The following is a 19,520-nucleotide window of genomic DNA, read 5'->3' as shown; positions in this document are numbered from 1 at the left end:
TCAAAAAAACTAAAAAAAACAAAACCACAAGTCAGAGCCTGTCATTCAGTAACTGTTGGCATCCTTAATCTCCTACTACTCTCTAATCTTCATTTGATTTCAGCTAACTTGGCATCTTGCTGTTGTTTCTCCCTCTAAGCAAGGCTCTAACGTCGGGCCTTTGCACTTGCTGTTCCCTCTGCCTCAAAGACTCCCTTCAGCTATCCATAAGTCAAGCTTCCTTACCTTCAGGTCTCTAGTCATGACACCTGATCACAGTAACACTTACTTGGTCACTCTATTTAAAATCGTAGCCCCTTCCCTATTACTCCCTGCTCCAGAACACCATAGTCTGTCATATAATTTACATATTTATTTTGTCGATTATATGTCTCTCACGGGAATGTGAGCTCCACAAGGGCAGGCATTTTTGTTTTGTTTACTGCTTTTTCCACAGTGCCTCAAAAAGTGCCTGACATATGGCTGGGCGCGGTAGCTCACACCTGTAATCCTAGCACTCTGGGAGGCCGAGGCGGGTGGATTGTTTGAGCTCAGCAGTTCGAGACCAGCCTGAGCAAGAGCGAGACCCCCGTCTCTACTAAAAATAGAAAGAAATTATCTGGACAACTAAAAATATATAGAGAAAAAATTAGCCGGGCATGGTAGCGCATGCCTGTAGTCCCAGCTACTCGGGAGGCTGAGGCAGGAGAATTGCTTGAGCCCAGGAGTTTGAGGTTGCTGTGAACGAGGCTGATGCCATGGCGCTCTAGCCCAGGCAACAGAGTGAGACTCTGTCTCAAAAAAAAAAAAAAAAGTGCCTGACATAACATTCACTCAATTCAGTTAACTCAATCAGAACAATTGTCTGATTGGATTAATAATGGCATATGTCCTGTGCTTTGGGAAATGCTGACACATACTGGGAACACTTCCCACAGTCTTAGGTCCGTCCAGTGGGCTTCTCTTCAGTTACATGGTAAGTCCTACTTGCCTCTCAGAGTCTCGCCAGTTGGGGGGCCCAGCATTCAAGACAAAGAAAACTTGAAAACTCTGGATCCTGAGTTCTTTCCAGAGAAAATAATGTAAATGCCAGGGGAAGTCAGGGAGGAAGGAGAAGCAGTCAGGGCTGGTTGGGAGAGCAACCCTAGGAGAGATGCTCTGTGCCCAAGCTCAGGAGTAGTCAGTCCCCCTTCCCTCCCACAGCCCCATCCCTTGTCTGGCCCCATTACCTAGACTGTTTGAGATGTGTTTGTGTGTCGCTTTCATGAGCTACTTGCCAGGCTTTGGGTTTTTTGAGAACACATCAGCAAACCAGCTACCCTCTTCTAGCTTTTTCACAAGTTAAGAGAGAAACTATAGCTTAAATAATTGAAAAATAATTAAAGATTGTAGCCTTGGCACCTTCAGTTGACCCTTAGGTTAAGAGAACACCATTTTTATGTGACATATCCATGGTAACTATTCCTCCTAATGTTTGAGAGTCAGTCCAACAAATGAACATACTCTTAGCCTCTTCTCTTCCAAGATACTTTTGTTAGCACTTGATAGTTTTCTTCTCACAAGTTGACCCAAACTCATCAACATTTAGACATATAAACTCTTTATGAGGTTTGTCAAAGGGGTGGGGGTTGGTGTCTTTGAGTTTGGTTATCTAGCCCTGGTCATTTCACCTTCACAGAACCGTGTCCCCTTTCCCTCTGGTTGTGTTGGCATGCCGATAGCTTTGTAAGTGGCAAGTCTGAGGTGTGACAATTTGCAGTGATTTTTTTTTTTTTTTTTTTTTTGCATGTTAGCATCTTTATTCCCAGGGAGTGATAATGAGCAGCTAGCTCTAGGCTTACAAGTTCCCCTGGAGTTGCTAGTATCTTGAATTTCTTTCCATTTATTTTAGGAGTAAAAGTCCCTCGCAATTTCCGACTGTTGGAAGAACTCGAAGAAGGCCAGAAAGGAGTAGGAGATGGCACAGTTAGCTGGGGTCTAGAAGATGACGAAGACATGACACTTACAAGATGGACAGGGATGATAATTGGGCCTCCAAGAGTAAGCGTCGAGCTACGACTATAAATGTCAATGTCTTAAATTCACTGTGCCTCCTTTTAAAAAAATATTAGCCTTATCACGGAAAAAAGCTCACGAATGGTATATTTTCTGAAATGTGGCTATTCTTTTTTGACCAGTTTCAGTTTATATATTTGAACCTCCTCTGATGCTGTTTAATCCCTCTAAATGGTAAGCAAAAACCTGTTTAGACTCTAGTGTGAATTTACACGACAATGTAGACAATGAGGTTTGAGGTCATTACACCCTCAGGTGTGGTTTACACCAAACTCTGGGTTTATCAAATAACCAAGCTCCAGGTATAGCTAGCATTCCTGAAGCCAGTCTCCCAAAGAACTTTGGAAAGTCTTCGCAGTCGTGGTTTTTATTCACTGCTTCCCAGGTCTGCCCAGTACCTGTATCCTAATTCATTGGGCCACTCAGCATAGTTTATTGCCAGCCTGTCAGCTCTGTTCCAGCTACTGTTAGGCCCAGAGGCCTTTGCGAAGACCAAGACAATAGGAGTGGGAGAAGTGACCTCACCTGGAGTTTCATGATTTGGTGAGAGTTCCCAGTCTTGCTAATGTCAGCTAACCTTTTTTTGAGGGTATGGAGTAAACCCTCAAGAAATGTCATTTAATTTTCACGATTCCCTATCTTCAGGTGCTCCTATTGTTTAATTGCAGTTCATTTTACAGATGAGGAAACAGACTCACAAGAGTGAAGTCCTTTGTCCAAAGTCACATAGCTGATAACTCCCAAACCAGGTCAATCTGACCACAGAGCCTGTGCTCTTAACCTCTATACCACATTATCTCCTTCTCGTTTACATTTTGAGTTTCATTTGTTACCATTATAGAATTATCCAGAGCATTAAGTAGTAACTTGATGTAAGAGTCAAGAAATAGATTCCCATAATGTGACACACTTAGACAAGCAGTAGGAGATTCTGCCTGAGTGTAGCAGGACCTGTCCTGTGTCTGCCTGTGCTTAAAGATGACGACATTCATTCATTCTTTTGGCTGCGTGCAAGGCTCTGCACTAGCGCTGTGGGAAAAGAAAGACATGTAGGGTGTGGCCCGGCTGGAACAGGGAAGAGCAATGTGTTCATTAAGTATTGGGACACCATAATGTTCATCTTAGATGTTCATCAGCACTCATGGTGAATGACTTGCTTTGCCATTTAATGTTGCTTCTTGAGTCATTTTGTAGCCATATAGTTTTGTAGGGTTTTTAAAAATGTATCCATTCAATCTGTTTTTGTTCATTTATCCGTTTTTTCCTACGAAAACCAGAATTTTCTGTATCTGTTAAATACTTGGGAAAACTCAGTCTAGAAATCCTATTTCTCCATGAAAATAAATTTCTTTGCTCTCTCTGAAAGTCCATTATATGCTCATGTCTTCTTCCTGCATTTCTTTTCTTCCTAAGAATCGTTTAGGTTTCTTGAGGATGTGAACTATTCTTCCCTCCTCCTTATTCACCAGAGTATCTGGAAATGACTTAGAATGGGATGGTTATTCTGTAGATTTGTTAATCAACTGATTTACGGTAGCTGACATATTAAGAATTGAACCAATGTACAGCATTGTGAACACACTAAATGCCACTGAATTGTGCACTTAAAGAAAAAACATAAAACATTGCATCAGTAAGTTCTGTTGAAAATGTTCTATTTCACCTAAAACAGCTTGGGCTACCCTGAATTTCAGTTTATCTCTTTACAAATGGTACTAATTTTTAATGAGTAGCTATAGTATGCTGGGTGCTTTCCATACATTCTGTTTTTTAGTAACAACTTTATTGAGATAGAATTCACCCTTTAATTTTTTATTTTACTTTATTTTTAACTTTCTTTCTTTCTTTCTTTCTTTTTTTTTTTTTTTGAGACACAGTCTTGCTCTGTTGCCCGGGCTAGAGTGCCGTGGCGTCAAGCTCACAGCAACCTCAAACTCCTGCCTTAAGCAATCCTTCTGCCACAGCCTCTCAAGTAGCTGGAACTACAGGCATGCGCCACCATGCCCAGCTAATTTTTTTCTATATATATTTTTAGCTGTCCAGCTAATTTCTTTCTATTTTTAGTAGAGACAGGATCTCGCTCTTGCTCAGGCTGGTCTCAAACTCCTGAGCTCAAACAATCCGCCCGCCTCGGCCTCCCAGAGTGCTAGGATAACAGGTGTGAGCCACCGTGCCTGGCCAGAATTTATCCTTTTAAAGTGTACAGTTCAGTGGTTTTTGTCATATTCAGAAATGTACAACCATCACTAATTTCAGAACATTTTTATCACCCCCAAAAGAAACCTCTTACCCATTGGAGTCCCTTCCTATCCTGCCTACCACCCCCACCCCCATTTCCCATCCGTGACAATGACTAATCTACTTTCTATCTAGCTCAGTGAATTTGCCCCTTCTGGGCATTGCATATAAGTGGAATTATACAATATGTCGTCTTTTGTGACTGGCTTCCTTTACATAGCATAATTTTTTCAAGGTTCATCCATGTTATAGCATGTGTCAGTACTTTGTGGCTGAAAAATATTCATTGTGTGGATAAACCATATTGTGTTTATACATTCATTAGTTGATGGACATTTGGGTTGTTTCTACCTTTTGGCTACTATGAATAATACTGCTAGGAACATTTGTGTAGAGGTTTTTGTGTGGATGTATATTCTAGGAGTGGAATTGCTGGATCATATGGTACCTCTGTGTTTTAACATTTTGACTGACTGCCAAACTGTTTTTCAAAGTGGCTGTATGTAGCATTTTACATTCCACTAGCAATGCATGAGGGTTCCAGTTTCTCCATATCCTCACCAACACTTGCTATATCTGTTTACCCCTCTAGTTTTGATTATCCTCGTTCTCCAAGGTTAAAAACAAAGTCGTAAAAGGAACTATCTGCTTCTAGGTGCTTCCTGTGACCAATCTATTTTATGATTAGCATATAAGATATATGCTGTGCAACTGTAATATCCACATAATTATTAAAGCATCTAGGCCGGGCGCGGTGGCTCACGCCTGTAATCCTAGCACTCTGGGAGGCCGAGGTGGGCGGATCGTTTGAGCTCAGGAGTTCGAGACCAGCCTGAGCAAGAGCGAGACCCCATCTCTACTAAAAATATAAAAGAAATTATATGGACAGCTAAAATATATATATAGAAAAAATTAGCCGGGCATGGTGGTGCATGCCTGTAGTCCCAGCTACTCGGGAGGCTGAGGCAGGAGGATTGCTTGAGCCCAGGAGTTTGAGGTTGCTGTGAGCTAGGCTGACGCCACGGCACTCACTCTAGCCTGGGCAACAGAGTGAGACTCTGTCTCAAAAAAAAAAAAAATTATTAAAGCATCTAAATAGAGCGCTTGAGTAACTCATTTCCCTATTATATTTTTGTTATGTTTTACTCAAAAGAAAATCTTGCATCAAAATTTTAAAGATACATACCGTCTGATCCAGCAGTTCTGCTAGGAATTTACTATCCAGTTTTTCTTGAATATATTGGCCAAAGGCAGTGTACAGAATTATTTCATGCGGTGTTGTTGGTATTAGCAAAATATTGGAAACAACCTCAGTGTCTTTCAATAGACTTTATTATGTACTGTTTAGCTGTTGAAAAAAATGAGAGAAATTTACATGTGCTAAAATGGAATGATCTCCATGACACTTAAGTGAAGAAGTAAGTTACAAAGCAATACACAGAGTACGCTGCCATTTGGGGTGGGGAAATGGGGGAGAGGAAGAGGTCATACATACACTTGTGCTTTTGTGTGCTTTGAATACCTTTGGAAGATCATAAAAGAAGCTGGTGACAGTGGTTGCCTTCTTCAGAAGAGAACTGGTTGGCTGGGGCCAGGGTAGAAAAGAAACTTAGTTTTTACCCTACATCCATTTGTACTCTTTGAGTGTGTTTTAATCCTGTGTGTGTTAGCTATTTCAATACTCCCCACCTTTTTTTAATAAAAAAAAAAAAAAAAAAAAGAAGTCCTCCAAACCTAAAAGCAAAGCTTCCTACCCAAGTACTCCTTGTGCAATTATTTCTGGCAAATGCCTGACTGTCCATAGCATCACACATGGAGTATTTCTGTTGTGTTTTGTTTTTTTTTTGAGACAGAGTCTCACCCTGACACCTGGACTAGAGTGCTGTGGTGTCAGCCTAGCTCACAGCAACCTCAAACTCCTGGGCTCAAGGAATCTACTGCTTCAGCCTCCCAAGTAGCTGGAACTACAGGCACACACTACCACACCCAGCTAATTTTTTCTATTTTTAGTAGAGACAGGGTCTCGTTCTTGCTCAGGCTGGTCTCAAACTCCTGACCTCAAGCAATCCTCCTGCCTCGGCCTCTCAGAGTGCTAGGGTTACAGGCATGAGCCACCACACCCAGCCTACATGGAGTATTTCTATTTTAACCACAGAAGTGCTCAGTAGTCAGGTTATAAAGCAGAGTTTCTCAGCATGATTGACCCCAGTTGGGCTGGATCTTTTCTTTGTTGTGAGGGGGCTGTCCTGTACATTATAGGGTGTTCAGCCGCATCCCTGGCCTCTATACACTGGATTCCAGTAGCACCCCTGCCCCAGTCATGACCATGAATGTCTTCAGACAATGTTTAATCCTCCCTCTCCCCAGTATGGGAGGGCAAAAATTGCCTTGGTTGAGATGCAGTGTTATGCCTCTGGGTTTCTCTAAGTTAATGTTTTTATGTGTGGGTTATAGCCTCGGTGTGTGTTTATACACATACCCAAAAGCTCTGTACCCATGCTTAAAAAGGACAAAACATAATCACAGGAGTGAATGAAGAAGTAAAAGGAAAGTAATCCTCTCTCCAATTCATTATGCTTCCCATAGAATGAAAACTGTTAAGTTGCTGTGTAATATGTTTCTACCTGCATTTGCTGTGGGAACGTAAACATAAATACATGTTTTTCTTAAGAAAAATGGGATCTTACTATGCATAACGTTTTGCAACTTCATTTCTTTCACTTAACAGATGGTGGACATCTTTCTGTATCAGTACCTGTTGACCCCTTTTTAAAAAGCTTTCAGTTATATGACTGATAAATAGGTATTCTCTTAAAGTTTTTCAACAATAGGCCAGGTGTGGTGGCTCACGCCTGTAATCCTAGCACTCTGGGAGGCCGAGGCAGGAGGATCACTTGAGCTCAGGAGTTCAAGAGCAGCCTGAGCAAGAGCAAGACCTGTCTGTACAGAAAAATGAGCTGGGCGTGGTAGCACATGCCTGTAGTCCCAGCTACTTGGGAGGCTGAGGCAGAAGGATCGCTTGAGCCCAGGAGTGTGAGGTTACAGTGAGCTATGATGACTGCACTGCACTCTAGGTGGGACAACAGAGTGAGACTCTGTCTCAAAAAAAAAAAAAGATTTTTTTTTTAAACATTAGAGATTATGTAGAATAAGAAGTTAATTTAGTTCCTCTTACTCTGTGTCAGTCAGGAAAAGAGAAATCCTACCAGGTGTTTCTGTTTTCCCCCCGGTTTATTTAGTATAATTGACAAAAATCAAAGTCTACAATGTGATGTGATTTGATATATGTACACACTGTGTAATAATTACCACAATCAAATTAATCAACACATTCATCGCCGCTCATGTGTGTCTGTCTATCTGGTGAAGACATTTAAGATCTACTCTTTTAGTAAGTTTCAAGTAAACAATCCAGGATTATTAACTGTAGTCACCATGCTGTACATTAGATTCCCAGAACTTATAACGGAAAGTTTGTGTCCTTTGACCAGCATCTCCCCATTTCGCCCACAGCTCAGCCCCTGGCAACCACATTCTTCTCTCTGCTTCTATGAGTTTGACTTTTAGATTCCACATCTAAATGAGATCATACAGTCTGTTCTTTCTGTGTCTGGCTTATTTCACTTAGTGTAATGTCCTCCAGGTTCACCCATGTTGTCATGAATGGCAAGATTTCTTTCTGATTTATGGCTGAGTCGTATTCTATTGTGTGTGTGTATATACCATATTTTCTTTATCCATCCATCTGTTGACAGACAGGTTGTTTCCGTATCTTAACTATTGTGAATAATGCTGCGGTGAGCATGGAAGTGCAGATAGCTCTTCAAGATACTGATTTTATTTCCTTTGGTTTATTAATATATCCAATACTAGGCAACAGAGACAATTTAGTATAGGAAGTTGATCAAGTAGGTGTTGGACTGAAAAGGCGAAAATGGCACATTCTGGAAACACAGAGATAATGTTGCAGAACACAGTAACTGCCCCTGGGGCTGGGGAGCTAGGGAGGAAGCAGGGCCGTCGGAACACCAGCGCTTGGAGGAGAGGTGCCCTCTGCTGCTGGTGGTCCCCGCACCTACCTAGGGGTGAGGCTGGTGGGGGTGGGGGGTGCTGGGAGTGCTGGAGCCCAGAACCAGCTGCCAAGGTGAGACGCTCATGCTGGGGTGAGCAAATGCTAGGGTGACATTGACACGAATAGCAAGCACATAGGAAGGAGCATGTGCTGCCTCCTTTTTATTTTATGTTAGGAGCTTGTGGTTAATTTGACAATTCAGTCCTTAGGTTGTAGAATATTTGGGTGGCACTAGGACTTAATCAGAGAAATGAGTAATTAACATTGCCTAGAGATGGATCTCGTGCTCACTTAGATGGATACTGTGAGTGGTAGGAAGAGGGAGAGTCTGTACAAGCGATAATTGTGTCTTGCCACTGCAGAGGGGTGTGTGCAGGTGCTGGTTAGCACGCTCCAAACCCACCTTTCTTGCTCTGCTTTGGAAACTGGGGCTGGGACTCTGCACACTATGTTTTTCCTTGCTCAGCTGGCTTCCTGTTAAGGTTCCACCAGTCAGGGACACAAGAGAGCTCCTGAAAGGCAGGGGGAAGAGAAGGGATTTCCTCCATCTTGTTTGCCTGTTGTTCTGTCCGCGCCACTCTGGTAACAGCCCTTTGTCCTGGCATCAGCAGTGGGTTCCAGCCTCTAGCTTTTTTGGGGCATTCACAGAACCGGCCTCATCACACCACCACCCCCAGGAGGTACTAGCAGCAACCAGGCAGCACCGTCTCCTCAAAGGTCTAAGTCAACTCTTGGGACCTCTTCCTTAGTCTGATAAAGTCCAGCCATTCCCTTCATTCCCTCGGCCTTAAAGGTTTCCATCCTGCTTCCTGTAGCTTTTACCTCTGTGTTAGCCTAGGTTGCCTTTTGCTCTTTTAGTCCGCTGACACCTGTTTAACCATTCCCCATATTAAATTCTATGTTATAATTCATGGTGTGTGTGGTGTCTTTTTTCCTGAATTATCTCTAACTTCCATTTCTCCATTCTTCTCCCCAGAGTAACTGTGATCAGCATTCTAACGTAGCATGTGCCCACATTGTGCATTAAATGTATTTTATATGTAACTAAGATTTGGACTGAGTAGCAGTTGACTAGTTGACCTAATGTTGCCTTTTTATATATTTAGATCTTGTAATTTTCTTTGCATATTTTTATAGGTAATACCTTATTCCTTTTCTCGTCCTATATATTTTTAAAATAAATCTTATTTTATGATACTTTGAGATTTACAGAAAAGTTTCAAAGGTAGTACAGAAAGTTCCCATATACCCTCCCCACCCTTGTCTCCCCTATTGTTAGCATCTTATATTGGTATGGTACATTTGTCATAACCAATGGACCAATATTGATTGATAACGTTATTATTAACTAAAGTCCATACTTTATTCAAGTGTTCTTGCTTTTCACCTTATGTCTGTTTTTTGTTCCAGAATCCCATCCAAGATACCACATTACATTTAGTAGTCATATCTTGAGCTTCTTGTGGCTATGACAATTTCTCAGGTTTTTCTTGGTTTTGGTGCCTGTGACCATTTTGAGGAGTACTGATCAAGTATTTTGTAGAATGTCTCTCTATTGGAATTTGGTGTCTTTATTATGAACAGACTGGGCTTATATATACACACATACATATATTTTAAGGCCCAGGAAAAGTTTGCTCTGGGCCTGTATTGCCCAATGGATGAAATAGCCTGTGTGCACACAAATATACCCAGTGTAGGAAGAAGGTATATGTCTGCTTTTATCGGTGGTACATAATCTGCATCCTGCTGTGTTTACCAAGTGCTGTGTCTTGGCAGTGTTTCTGTGGGGGGAGAGTGTGCCTTTGAAAAGGCTGTGTAGTATCCAGTTATATGAATATGCAGTATTTATTTTGCTGTTGCAGGCAGGGCTTCCACTGCTGTGCACAAGCATGAGTCCATCTGTAATTCCTAGAAATGGCCTCACTGGTCTGAGCACGTCTGTTACAGGCATTGCCAAGTTGCCGCCTGAAGCTTAAACCGTAAGAATGTATCAACAAAGTGGAAAATGTTTGTTTCATGATCAAATAATGAATCTTAAAGAGTAGTATTCCTCACAGAGACAGAATGTTCCAGCAATTCTCCTTCAGGCACATTTTGATGAACCGTTTTTATAGCAGGTCCCTGGAGTATCAATGAACAAAATAAAAGAAGGAAACCAGAAACCCTGTTTTCTATTAAAGTCTAGCTTGGGACTTTTAAATGACCCTTTAGGTGTGTCTCTGTGATCACTTGACTTGGGGCTTTTTTTTTTTTTTTTTAAACTGTGTTCCAGTAAAATTTCCAGTTGAATATCAGTGGTGAGAAGTTCAACAGTTTGGCCAGGTGAGGTGGCTCATGCCTGTAATCCTAGCACTCTGGGAGGACGAGGCAGGAGGATCGCTTTAGGTCAGGAGTTTGAGACCAGCCTGAGCAAGAACGAGACCTCATCTCTACTAAAAATAGAAAGAAATTATATGGGCAACTAAAAAATATATATAGAAATAATTAGCCAGGCATGGTGGCGCATGCCTGTAGTCCCAGCTACTCAGGAGGCTGAGGCAGGAGGATCGCTTGAGCCCAGGAGTTTGAGGTTGCTGTGAGCTAGGCTGACGCCACGGCACTCTAGCCCGGGCAACAGAGTGAGACTCTGTCTCAAAAAAAAAAAGAAAGAAAAAGAAATTAGTCATAGCATGGTTGTTTTTAAATTTGACTTCATAATATCAGTAATAATGTTAAGATTTACTCTATCTGATAATCAGAATCCCATTACTAACCTGCCCACCTTCTTAGCCATTTTGATGCTATTATCAGTAGAATGATTAGTGAAATCTTATGAGCACTGATAAGCCACAAAACTTGCTGCCAGATGACTGAATTGGTGCATCGAAGCCTCCAAAATTATGTTACCAAAGATTTTTAAGACTATGATTTTAGTAATATGAGCCCATGCCCCCAAAAAGACTTTTTTTTATAAGATCTTCTGTCTTTGAGTTGTGCGGTAAAACCATGGGCGCACGAATGCTGGGCACACTTAGAGATGGATTTGGGATCTAGTCAGTCAACAGACACTGAGTATGTAGTTGTTGATGGAGACTGTGCTAGGTGCTGAGGATAGACCTTTTATAATATTTTCCGTAAATCTGTATGTAAGTCATGCCCTTGTTTGCTTCCTACTTGTTCTGTTTACTGAGGCAATTTTCTTTCTTTGAGGAAACACATTAATTGCAAGGAGGTATTCATTTTGTAAAAGTGTGAAGAGCAATATTCATGCATTCAACAGACATTTGAGGGCCAGTTCTGCTGAGGGTCCTGTCGAGGCCCCTGCCCTGCATGTAGTGAGGGAGGCTGATGTGTGGCTGAGTGCCAGTCTTCAGGTGGGGGGTTAGGAGGACTTGTGAGAGGGGAGCAGCTGGTGCAGGACCCCAAGACATGTTTGAAGAGGAGTGAGCAGGCCAGAGGGGCCGGGCACAGAGGGAGAAGAGTAAAAGGAGAGGAGGTCAGGACTGCACAGGTCAGTGGGGAACTTGGGCTTCCTCCTCACGTCACTAGGAAGCCATTGGAGGGTTAAGCCAGCAAAGGCAGCTTCCTCTGGTTTTAGGAGGTCAGTTGGGGAGCGAGAGAGAAAGCAGAGACTTGGAGTTCAGAGGAGGTGGTAGTGGTGGAGGGACATGGGTGGACGTGGGTCTCTTGGAGGTGGAAGCAATGGGACCTTCTGACAGCTGGAAGGTGCGAGGTAAGGGGAGTGGGACTGAGGCCAGCTGCTAGGATTTTGCTTTAACTGAGTAGCCAGTGCCACTTACTAGGGAAGAGAGGAGAGGAGCAGGTTGAGTGTGGGTGGAGATCCAGGTCTGAGTTTGGTGTGGTTGTAGTTTGGGATCCCTGTGGACGAGAGAGTTTCTGTGGGTTTGTTATAAATGCTTTCTGAATCTCAAATATGTTGCAGCTTTTTCTCAGGGATTGTTTAGATGCACTTTTTCAAGGTTTAAATCACATCTTCTATGATATATTCCCCCCTCAACGACTGATAGGTGTCGCTATTTACACCGGAACAGTTCCTGAGGAAGGGGCACTGATGCCTGAGAGCGGAGCCCACAGGAGGGGTGGCCCTTGCCCTCAAGGGGGCTACCCTGATGGAGAGCTGTCACCTTTCGGTGTGGTCTTCAGACATACACGATAACAGCGTGGCTTCATGTAGGACAGAAAGTTAGGGAGCAGGTGGTGTTGAACTAGGTCTTCGGGGTGTGAGGTAGTTCAGGGCGTGGGGCGCTCCACGCAGAAGGACCAGCCCGGCCACAGCAGTGTGTCTTGCTGCTCATCAGGTGGATGTTAAAGGTTATAGGCCTGGGGGATTGGACTTTTTCAATGATTCTCAACAAAGGCATAGTTGGCCTTTTAAGGAGGACTCTTGTTTCCTATGCAGGCCTGGGGTCCCCACCCACTAAATGCCAGTAATCTCTCTGGTTATCGTGACTACAAAACAAAACAAAGCAAAAGCCTGCAGGGAGGGCAGAGCACAGGCTGGGATCCCTGACCCAGTGCCCAGCCCAGAGCAGAGGAGAAGGGGCAGCAGCTCTGGGTCTATATACCCTGGCCCCTCCTGGTCTTAATTTTGGAGCTCTCCGAAGCAGTTGCCTGTTGAGTGCTTTGCACACAGTGGTATTTAATACATTGGCTGATGAGCTGGTGTGAGTGAACTTTCAGTGTGGTTTCCTAGAATAAAGAATGCCTCTTGCGCACCATTTCCCAGAGAGCAGGACAGGGCTGCACAGTAGGGAAATTAGCATAAAAACTGGTCCCTCTGATTGGACTTAATAATACTAAGAACTTCAGTGATGCTAGCTTAAATGTTCTCTTTTTTTAATTTCTCAAGGCCCAGAATTCATATAAACTAGTGTGGAAACTAGTTACTACTGACTTACCACATGACAAATAGACTCTGTGCTACAAGCAGATGCACCAGTTCTACAGTCAGGAATAAATGGGGTTTCACAAGTTCTGCCTTTTCAAATTCTTTGTTTGTAATTGCCTGACATCTTTGTACCCTTTTTTTTCCAGACGATTTATGAAAACCGAATATACAGCCTTAAAATAGAATGTGGACCTAAATACCCAGAAGCACCCCCCTTTGTAAGATTTGTAACAAAAATTAATATGAATGGAGTTAATAGTTCTAATGGAGTGGTAAGTTGTTCTTTCTGCCCCCACTGTTCTGGGGGTTGAGAATTGCTTTGTACTTAACATCAGGGACATTGGGACTGGGCCCAGTTCCGTATGTTCCTTGGTTATTTGATGATAAAATATATCACGGTGCATGTGAGTGCAGATTTGGGGGGGACCTGTTTCACAGTTGTGTCTGACTATCGCTCACACAGCACTTCCCTGAGCCAGCTCTGTGCTGGTCACTTTGAGATACGAGCTCGTTCAGTCCTCATGATACCCTTTTGAGGTAGAGATGAGGAAACTGAGGCACAAGATCTTGCCCAGGGCAACACCTTTACCTCGTGGGCCTTAATTGTGAACCACTGGTACATAATATTCTTTTCCTTGAGTGGCTTTGCTTTTTAAATTTGTTTTTACTATGATTTTCACTACCATAAATGGAAACCAGTCCCACTCGTCATAAGAAAGCAGTACTGGCAACAATAAATATTACCAGAACAGAACAGGGCTAACAAATTCTTACTCCATGTTATCTGCCAAAGGCTTTGAGCCTTTGAGGCCTGCTGTCTTGTTCACAGGGGAGATCACCAAGTGCTAAAGGTGTTAGTCATATTAAAATCATGCCAAGCCTTTGTCTTTGAAATCTTCAGAAGACTTGAAAGAAAATTGAAAAGAGATGAGCTTTGTCACTGTGTGTGCAGTGTTTAGTGTTGTATCTGAGTTCTACCTAAAGTCCTGAACCCAGAATCCAACCCATGCTTTGGGGAATTGACTTTGGAAACGTTGCATTAACCTAAGTTTTGTCTCTGTGTAGGCCGATGTCACTAGAGCACGGGCCCAGGCTGCCCTCTGCCTTTGCTCTCTTTCCTGACCTGCACGGCTTTGTTACCCACCACCTGAGGGTAGAGTCGAGCAAGGACAGCCCTGGGCCCCCTCAGCAGGTCATTGTTGTAGAGCTGAGTTGGGCTGGGTCAAGTCCTGCCAGCTGTCAGTGTCATTATTGCCTTCTGCCAAATAGTGGAATTGATGGGGCACAAAAAGGGAAAAACTGACTGGAGGGAGGGAATCACATAGGTATTCTGCATGTCAAGTATCATTCTGTGGACAGCATGTTCAACTGGAAAGATGCCCTTGACTCAAGTTTGTACTGTAGCTTATCCCCAGCATACAGCTATTCTGTTTGGGAGCCTGAGAGTAATTTATTTTTGTTTGCCTTTTTTAGGTGGATCCAAGAGCCATATCAGTGCTAGCAAAATGGCAGAATTCATATAGCATCAAAGTTGTCCTGCAAGAGCTTCGGCGCCTAATGATGTCTAAAGAAAATATGAAACTCCCTCAGCCACCTGAAGGACAGTGTTACAGCAATTAATCAAAAAGAAAAACCACAGGCCCTTCCCCTTCCCCCCATTCGATTTAAGCAGTCTTCATTTTCCACAGTAGTAAATTTTCTAGATACGTCTTGTAGACCTCAAAGTACTGGAAAGGAAGCTCCCATTCAAAGGCAATTTATCTTAAGATACTGTAAATGATACTAATTTTTTGTCCATTTGAAATATATAAGTTGTGCTATAACAAATCATCCTGTCAAGTGTAACCACTGTCCACGTAGTTGAACTTCTGGGATCAAGAAAGTATATTTAAATTGGTTCCCATCATAACTGGTGGGGCACATCTAACTCAACTGTGAAAAGACACATCACACAATCACCTTGCTGCTGATTACATGGCCTGGGGTCTCTGCCTTCTCTCCCTTCCCTTCCTGCCTCCGTCCCTCCCTGCAACAGCCCTCCAGCTTGGGGGCTTGTTAGAGTAGATGAGATGTGAAGGTTTCAGGTCGCAGCCTGTGGGACTACTGCTGGGTGTGTGGGGTGCTTTGCCTGCACCCCTGGTTTCTTTCTTTAAGTCTTAAATGATGCCCCCTTCCAAGCCATTGTCCCCCGCCCCCTCCCACTCTCCTCCACTCCCCTCCACTCCCGCCCTTGGCCAAAGCATAGATTGTAACCCCTCTGCTCCCCTCTGAGATTGGCCTTCGGTGAGGAATTCAGGGCTTTCCCCATATCTTCTCTCCCCCACCTTTATCGAGGGGTGCTGCTTTCTCCTCCCTCCTCCTCAAGTCCCTCTTTGCACTGTCATCACCCAACACTTTCCATGACACTCCTTGCTTTGGCCAGAAGCCATCAGGTAAGGTTGGACAGAGTCTCTGACCTCCCTCGTTTAGTTCTGGAACCGCATTTATTCACTCCACCAGCCTGGGAAATGAATATGGGGTCCTCAGCCCTGCCACCCTCTGCTGTCATCATCAGCCGATGCGTTTTTTAGCTCAGGTTTTGATAAGGTGAAAAGAACAGTCACCAGGGTTACTCAGACCTGCCAGCTCTCAGAGTCCTTGGTGGTTAAACTTGGAGAAAGCCCACATGAAGACACTCCTAAGCACACACGATCCCTCTGAATTGTTTTATTTTCCTGTAATTGCTTTTGCTTTTAAACATTGAAGAAGTTTTGAACAGGGCTCCCATTTGGTCATCCTTGCAATCCATTGGGGTCTAGTTTGGAGTCTGACAACTGGAACAAAAAGAACCTTGAATTCAGTGCATACTTTGGTTTTGGTGCTGCTGCTCCTCACGGTCCTCAGCAGGGATCCAGAAAGAACTGGGTGTGCACAGCAGATCCCCGAAATTGGCAGGCTTGACTTCCTGGCAAATTGCTGCGTTTTTCCACTTTCTGTTCAGGACCACTAAACGCTGAAATGTGGATGCATACCGAAATAAAAGCAATTCATTGTGTACTAAAGTTTTTTTTTTTTTTTTTTTTAATTTAGTATTTGTGTAAAGCCACCGTTTGAGCAGCAACTGTCAAAAGTCTGAAAAGCGATTTCCATTCATCTTCTTCTGGGGAAAACGTTAGTTCTAAGGATTTAACATCCTGTAAGCAAAGTTTAACATAACAGTATTCCATAAGCAGCCTTTTTATTGTCAGACCATTGCCTGATTTTAATATAATAAAAAAAAGTGTGCATTAATATTTAACAGGCTGTGCTCTTCTTCCTCTTGGCATATTAATTTAGGGACAGAATTTGATGTTTTTAGATGTCTAGGATTTAATAGACATCTTAAAGCAGGGATTGGCAAACTTTTCCTACAAAGGGCCTAAATTTGTAAATATTTAGGCTGTGCAGGCCAAGAGGCAAAATCAAGGGTATTATGTAAGTACTTAGATAATAAGAGAAAACAAATTTCCCCAAATTTTTTTATTGGTGAAATTCAAAATACAGTACAATATTTTTGTAATGTTACTGGCCTAATGTGAAGAATGGAGTTCACTTAGGGGATAACATTTTGCTTAATTGGGACTAAAAGTTAGTGTTCCCTATCCAATCAGTTGTAGATATTCATCAATAAAAATCATTCTTCATTTGGGAGACCACACAAGGTCAGGCGGTGGGCTAGATTTGGCACATGGACCATAGTTTGCCGACTCCTGTCCTTAAAAGATTTTAATTTAACAAAGGTTCTTCCTTTGCTATTAAGTCTCCACTAAAAGCCGTTTATTGGCTGAACTTAGTAGTCTATTGGGAGAAAAAAACAACTTAAGATTTTCACATGTATTTTTGGTGTTTGAAACAAAAGTTTTGATCTGATGATTGACAATTTGTCTACCATCTACTGTGTAAGGAGTAGGGACGTGCCTAGTTGTTTTTACCCAGGTTTGAACTTGCTGCTGTGGTCCCACCCGCCCACAGGCACTACCTTGGTATCTCGCGGCAGGAACAGGCCATTCCCTTCTGGCTGTTGGGGCCAGCTCAGGGGTCAGAGGAACTGGCTGCAAGGAAAGGGCCAGGTTCTTCCCAATAGGTCACCCTCCAGAAAGCCATGCCTGAGTCTCTGCCAAATGGTCTTTACAGTCCTCTGGAGTGAATTGCTGCTTTCAGTTCTCAAAGTGGATTGGGCAGACACTTGGTGTGTTCTTCACTCAGTCAACCCTCCCCAGCAGGGAGGAGGAGAATGAGAGGTTCTAAAATGATTTCAAAATGTTGCTAGAAAACCCCAAAGCAAATTCAGGGCCAAATCTAAAAGCAGCATCTCTTCTGTACCGAGTGACCCCCAGTGAGGGAAACAGTCCTATCTCAAATCCTAGAGTGTGCGCTTTGAACCTTATTAGTGGGCTAGGTGGAACTGGGCTGAGGGCCTCTGAAACTTAAATAGAGCCCTCTTTGACAGCTGTTTGAATCTGTGATCTTGTGGCCATTGTGTCCCACAGTTGTGTAATTTGCCCTTCATTGTTGCTGTCAAAATTTTATGGATGAAGTTTAACCCTAAACTTAGGGCACGCGAGAAGTGCTCATCAGGTTCAAAGGGCGCCACTTCTGCCAGGTGATTTCCCTGGTTCACACTCCTCCAATCCCCAGCCCCTGCCAGGTTTTCTGCCCCAGAGAGGGGGTCTGTCCAACTGTTAATTTTCACTGTGTGGAACTTTGAGGTATAGGGAGGTCTCCATAGTGACCCGACAAAATTGGGGGAGTTGGTGGGTATAGAAGGCACCCCCTCTGGTTGACCAGCAGCAAGCCAGCCGGCCATGGGTCTGCTTCCCCGTGACCTCTGACCAGCTCCCTGGTCTTGGGGTGAGGCCAGTCCCTTGAGCTGCATCTCTGACTAAGAAAGTTCTTAGGCCCTTTGGGTAGGGCCCCATTGGCTGCTCTGTCGCCTTTAGTTGTGATGTTGTACAGCAGTGTAGACGGTGTCACATAAATGGACCAGCCCCTGCAGATTCTGTGTTCTCTTGCCATCCTGCCAACGGATCCCTGCTTGGCCTCTTGCCCTTTCCCTCAGGAGCCCCTTGGGGGCGAATGGGCACAGTCACCTTCCTTCTCTTGGCCCGTCCCTGCTTCACGTCACTCCCTCATCATGGAAGCCCAGGAAGGAAGTTCAGGATGCAGCGTTAGGGGTTTGCTTACTCAGCAGGGGAAGAAACTCAAGGAGGGACAGTTTGCGAAACATCTTTGTTCTTTCCAGCTTGCAAGAAAGAAGCTGCTGGCGTGGGCTAGCCGTACCCAGCTCTGAGCTATGGGATGATAACAGATCTGCCCCGAAGACTTTCTTGTGAGGCCTGCGCAAGGCCACCCGTGTGCAGTCAGCTGTCAGGCTGAGGGGACCTCGGCAGATGTCGGTGCTACAGCGTCTCATTGCTGCTGCTGGTCCTGTCACCATGGTTGAGAAGGCCACATCTTCGGGGTTCCAGTGTGTGTCTGATGCCATGCAGGTGGGTGGGGACAGGTAAGTGTGAAGGTGTCACTCAGTACTAGGCACGTGGGCTTAGTGAATGCCTGATCGTTCTGATTTTCCATGAGAAGCTGTAAATGCAGATTTTTTGTGAAATCTCCCAACATTTATGTGTCAATTAACAAAATTTTCACACCCCATGTGGAAAAAAGTAAACTCATCCCTGGGCCGCACCCAGCTTCCAGGCCACAGTTGAGACAGCTGCATGTGGCCCTCTGTCACCCCCTGCCCTGGCCCTCCCAAGATTGTCAATGTAGCGTCCCCTTGACCTCCAGGAGGCCTGTGGTCCTGGCAGCTCTGCCCAGGGGCGTGTTTGGGCCCTTAGAACCTGACTGTGAGACCCATGGGGGACACACCCACCGGTAGTTTCTATACCATGAAGAAAAAACGCTTCCGGTTACAAGTGTAAGATACTATTAATTGTAAGAAATGTCCCAATACCAGAGATGTTACAATGTGAGAATGTCCATTTTATTTATTTATTTTTATTTTTTTATGTTTTTTAAGACAGAGTCTCGCTCTGTCGCCCAGACTAGAGTGCCGTGGTGTCAGCCTAGCTCAACAACCTCATACTCGCTTATGCAATCCTCCTGCCTCAGCCTCCCGAGTAGCTGGGACTACAGGCATGCGCCACCATGCCAGGCTAATTTTTTCTGTATATTTTTTAGTTGTCCAGCTAATTTCTTTCTATTTTTTTTAGTAGAGACGGGGGTCTCGCTCTTGCTCAGGCTGGTCTCGAACTCCTGAGCCCAAATGAT

At 43.8% G+C, this 19,520-nt stretch overlaps 1 protein-coding gene across 2 annotated transcripts in view; it reads left to right on the top strand.

Moving 5' to 3' along the window:
- Positions 1 to 18,522, top strand: part of UBE2V1 (ubiquitin conjugating enzyme E2 V1) — a 36,580-nt gene extending 18,058 nt beyond the window's left edge. Inside the window, exons 2-5 of one of the 2 annotated variants that reach the window (XM_069496382.1) lie at positions 1,871 to 2,019; positions 13,382 to 13,507; positions 14,709 to 16,410; positions 18,496 to 18,522. In XM_069496382.1, the coding sequence (XP_069352483.1) occupies positions 1,871 to 2,019; positions 13,382 to 13,507; positions 14,709 to 14,855 (422 nt within the window). In that variant the 3' untranslated portion in view covers positions 14,856 to 16,410; positions 18,496 to 18,522. Of the gene's footprint in view, positions 1 to 1,870; positions 2,020 to 13,381; positions 13,508 to 14,708; positions 16,418 to 18,495 lie in introns of those variants that run through there. The other variant, XM_069496381.1, reaches the window with a different exon arrangement.
- Positions 18,523 to 19,520: the final 998 nt, after the last annotated feature.

The sequence above is a fragment of the Eulemur rufifrons genome, chromosome 20 (assembly GCF_041146395.1).
Source record: "Eulemur rufifrons isolate Redbay chromosome 20, OSU_ERuf_1, whole genome shotgun sequence".
Taxonomy (NCBI): domain Eukaryota; kingdom Metazoa; phylum Chordata; class Mammalia; order Primates; family Lemuridae; genus Eulemur; species Eulemur rufifrons.
This window is presented reverse-complemented; position numbering and strand designations above follow the sequence as displayed.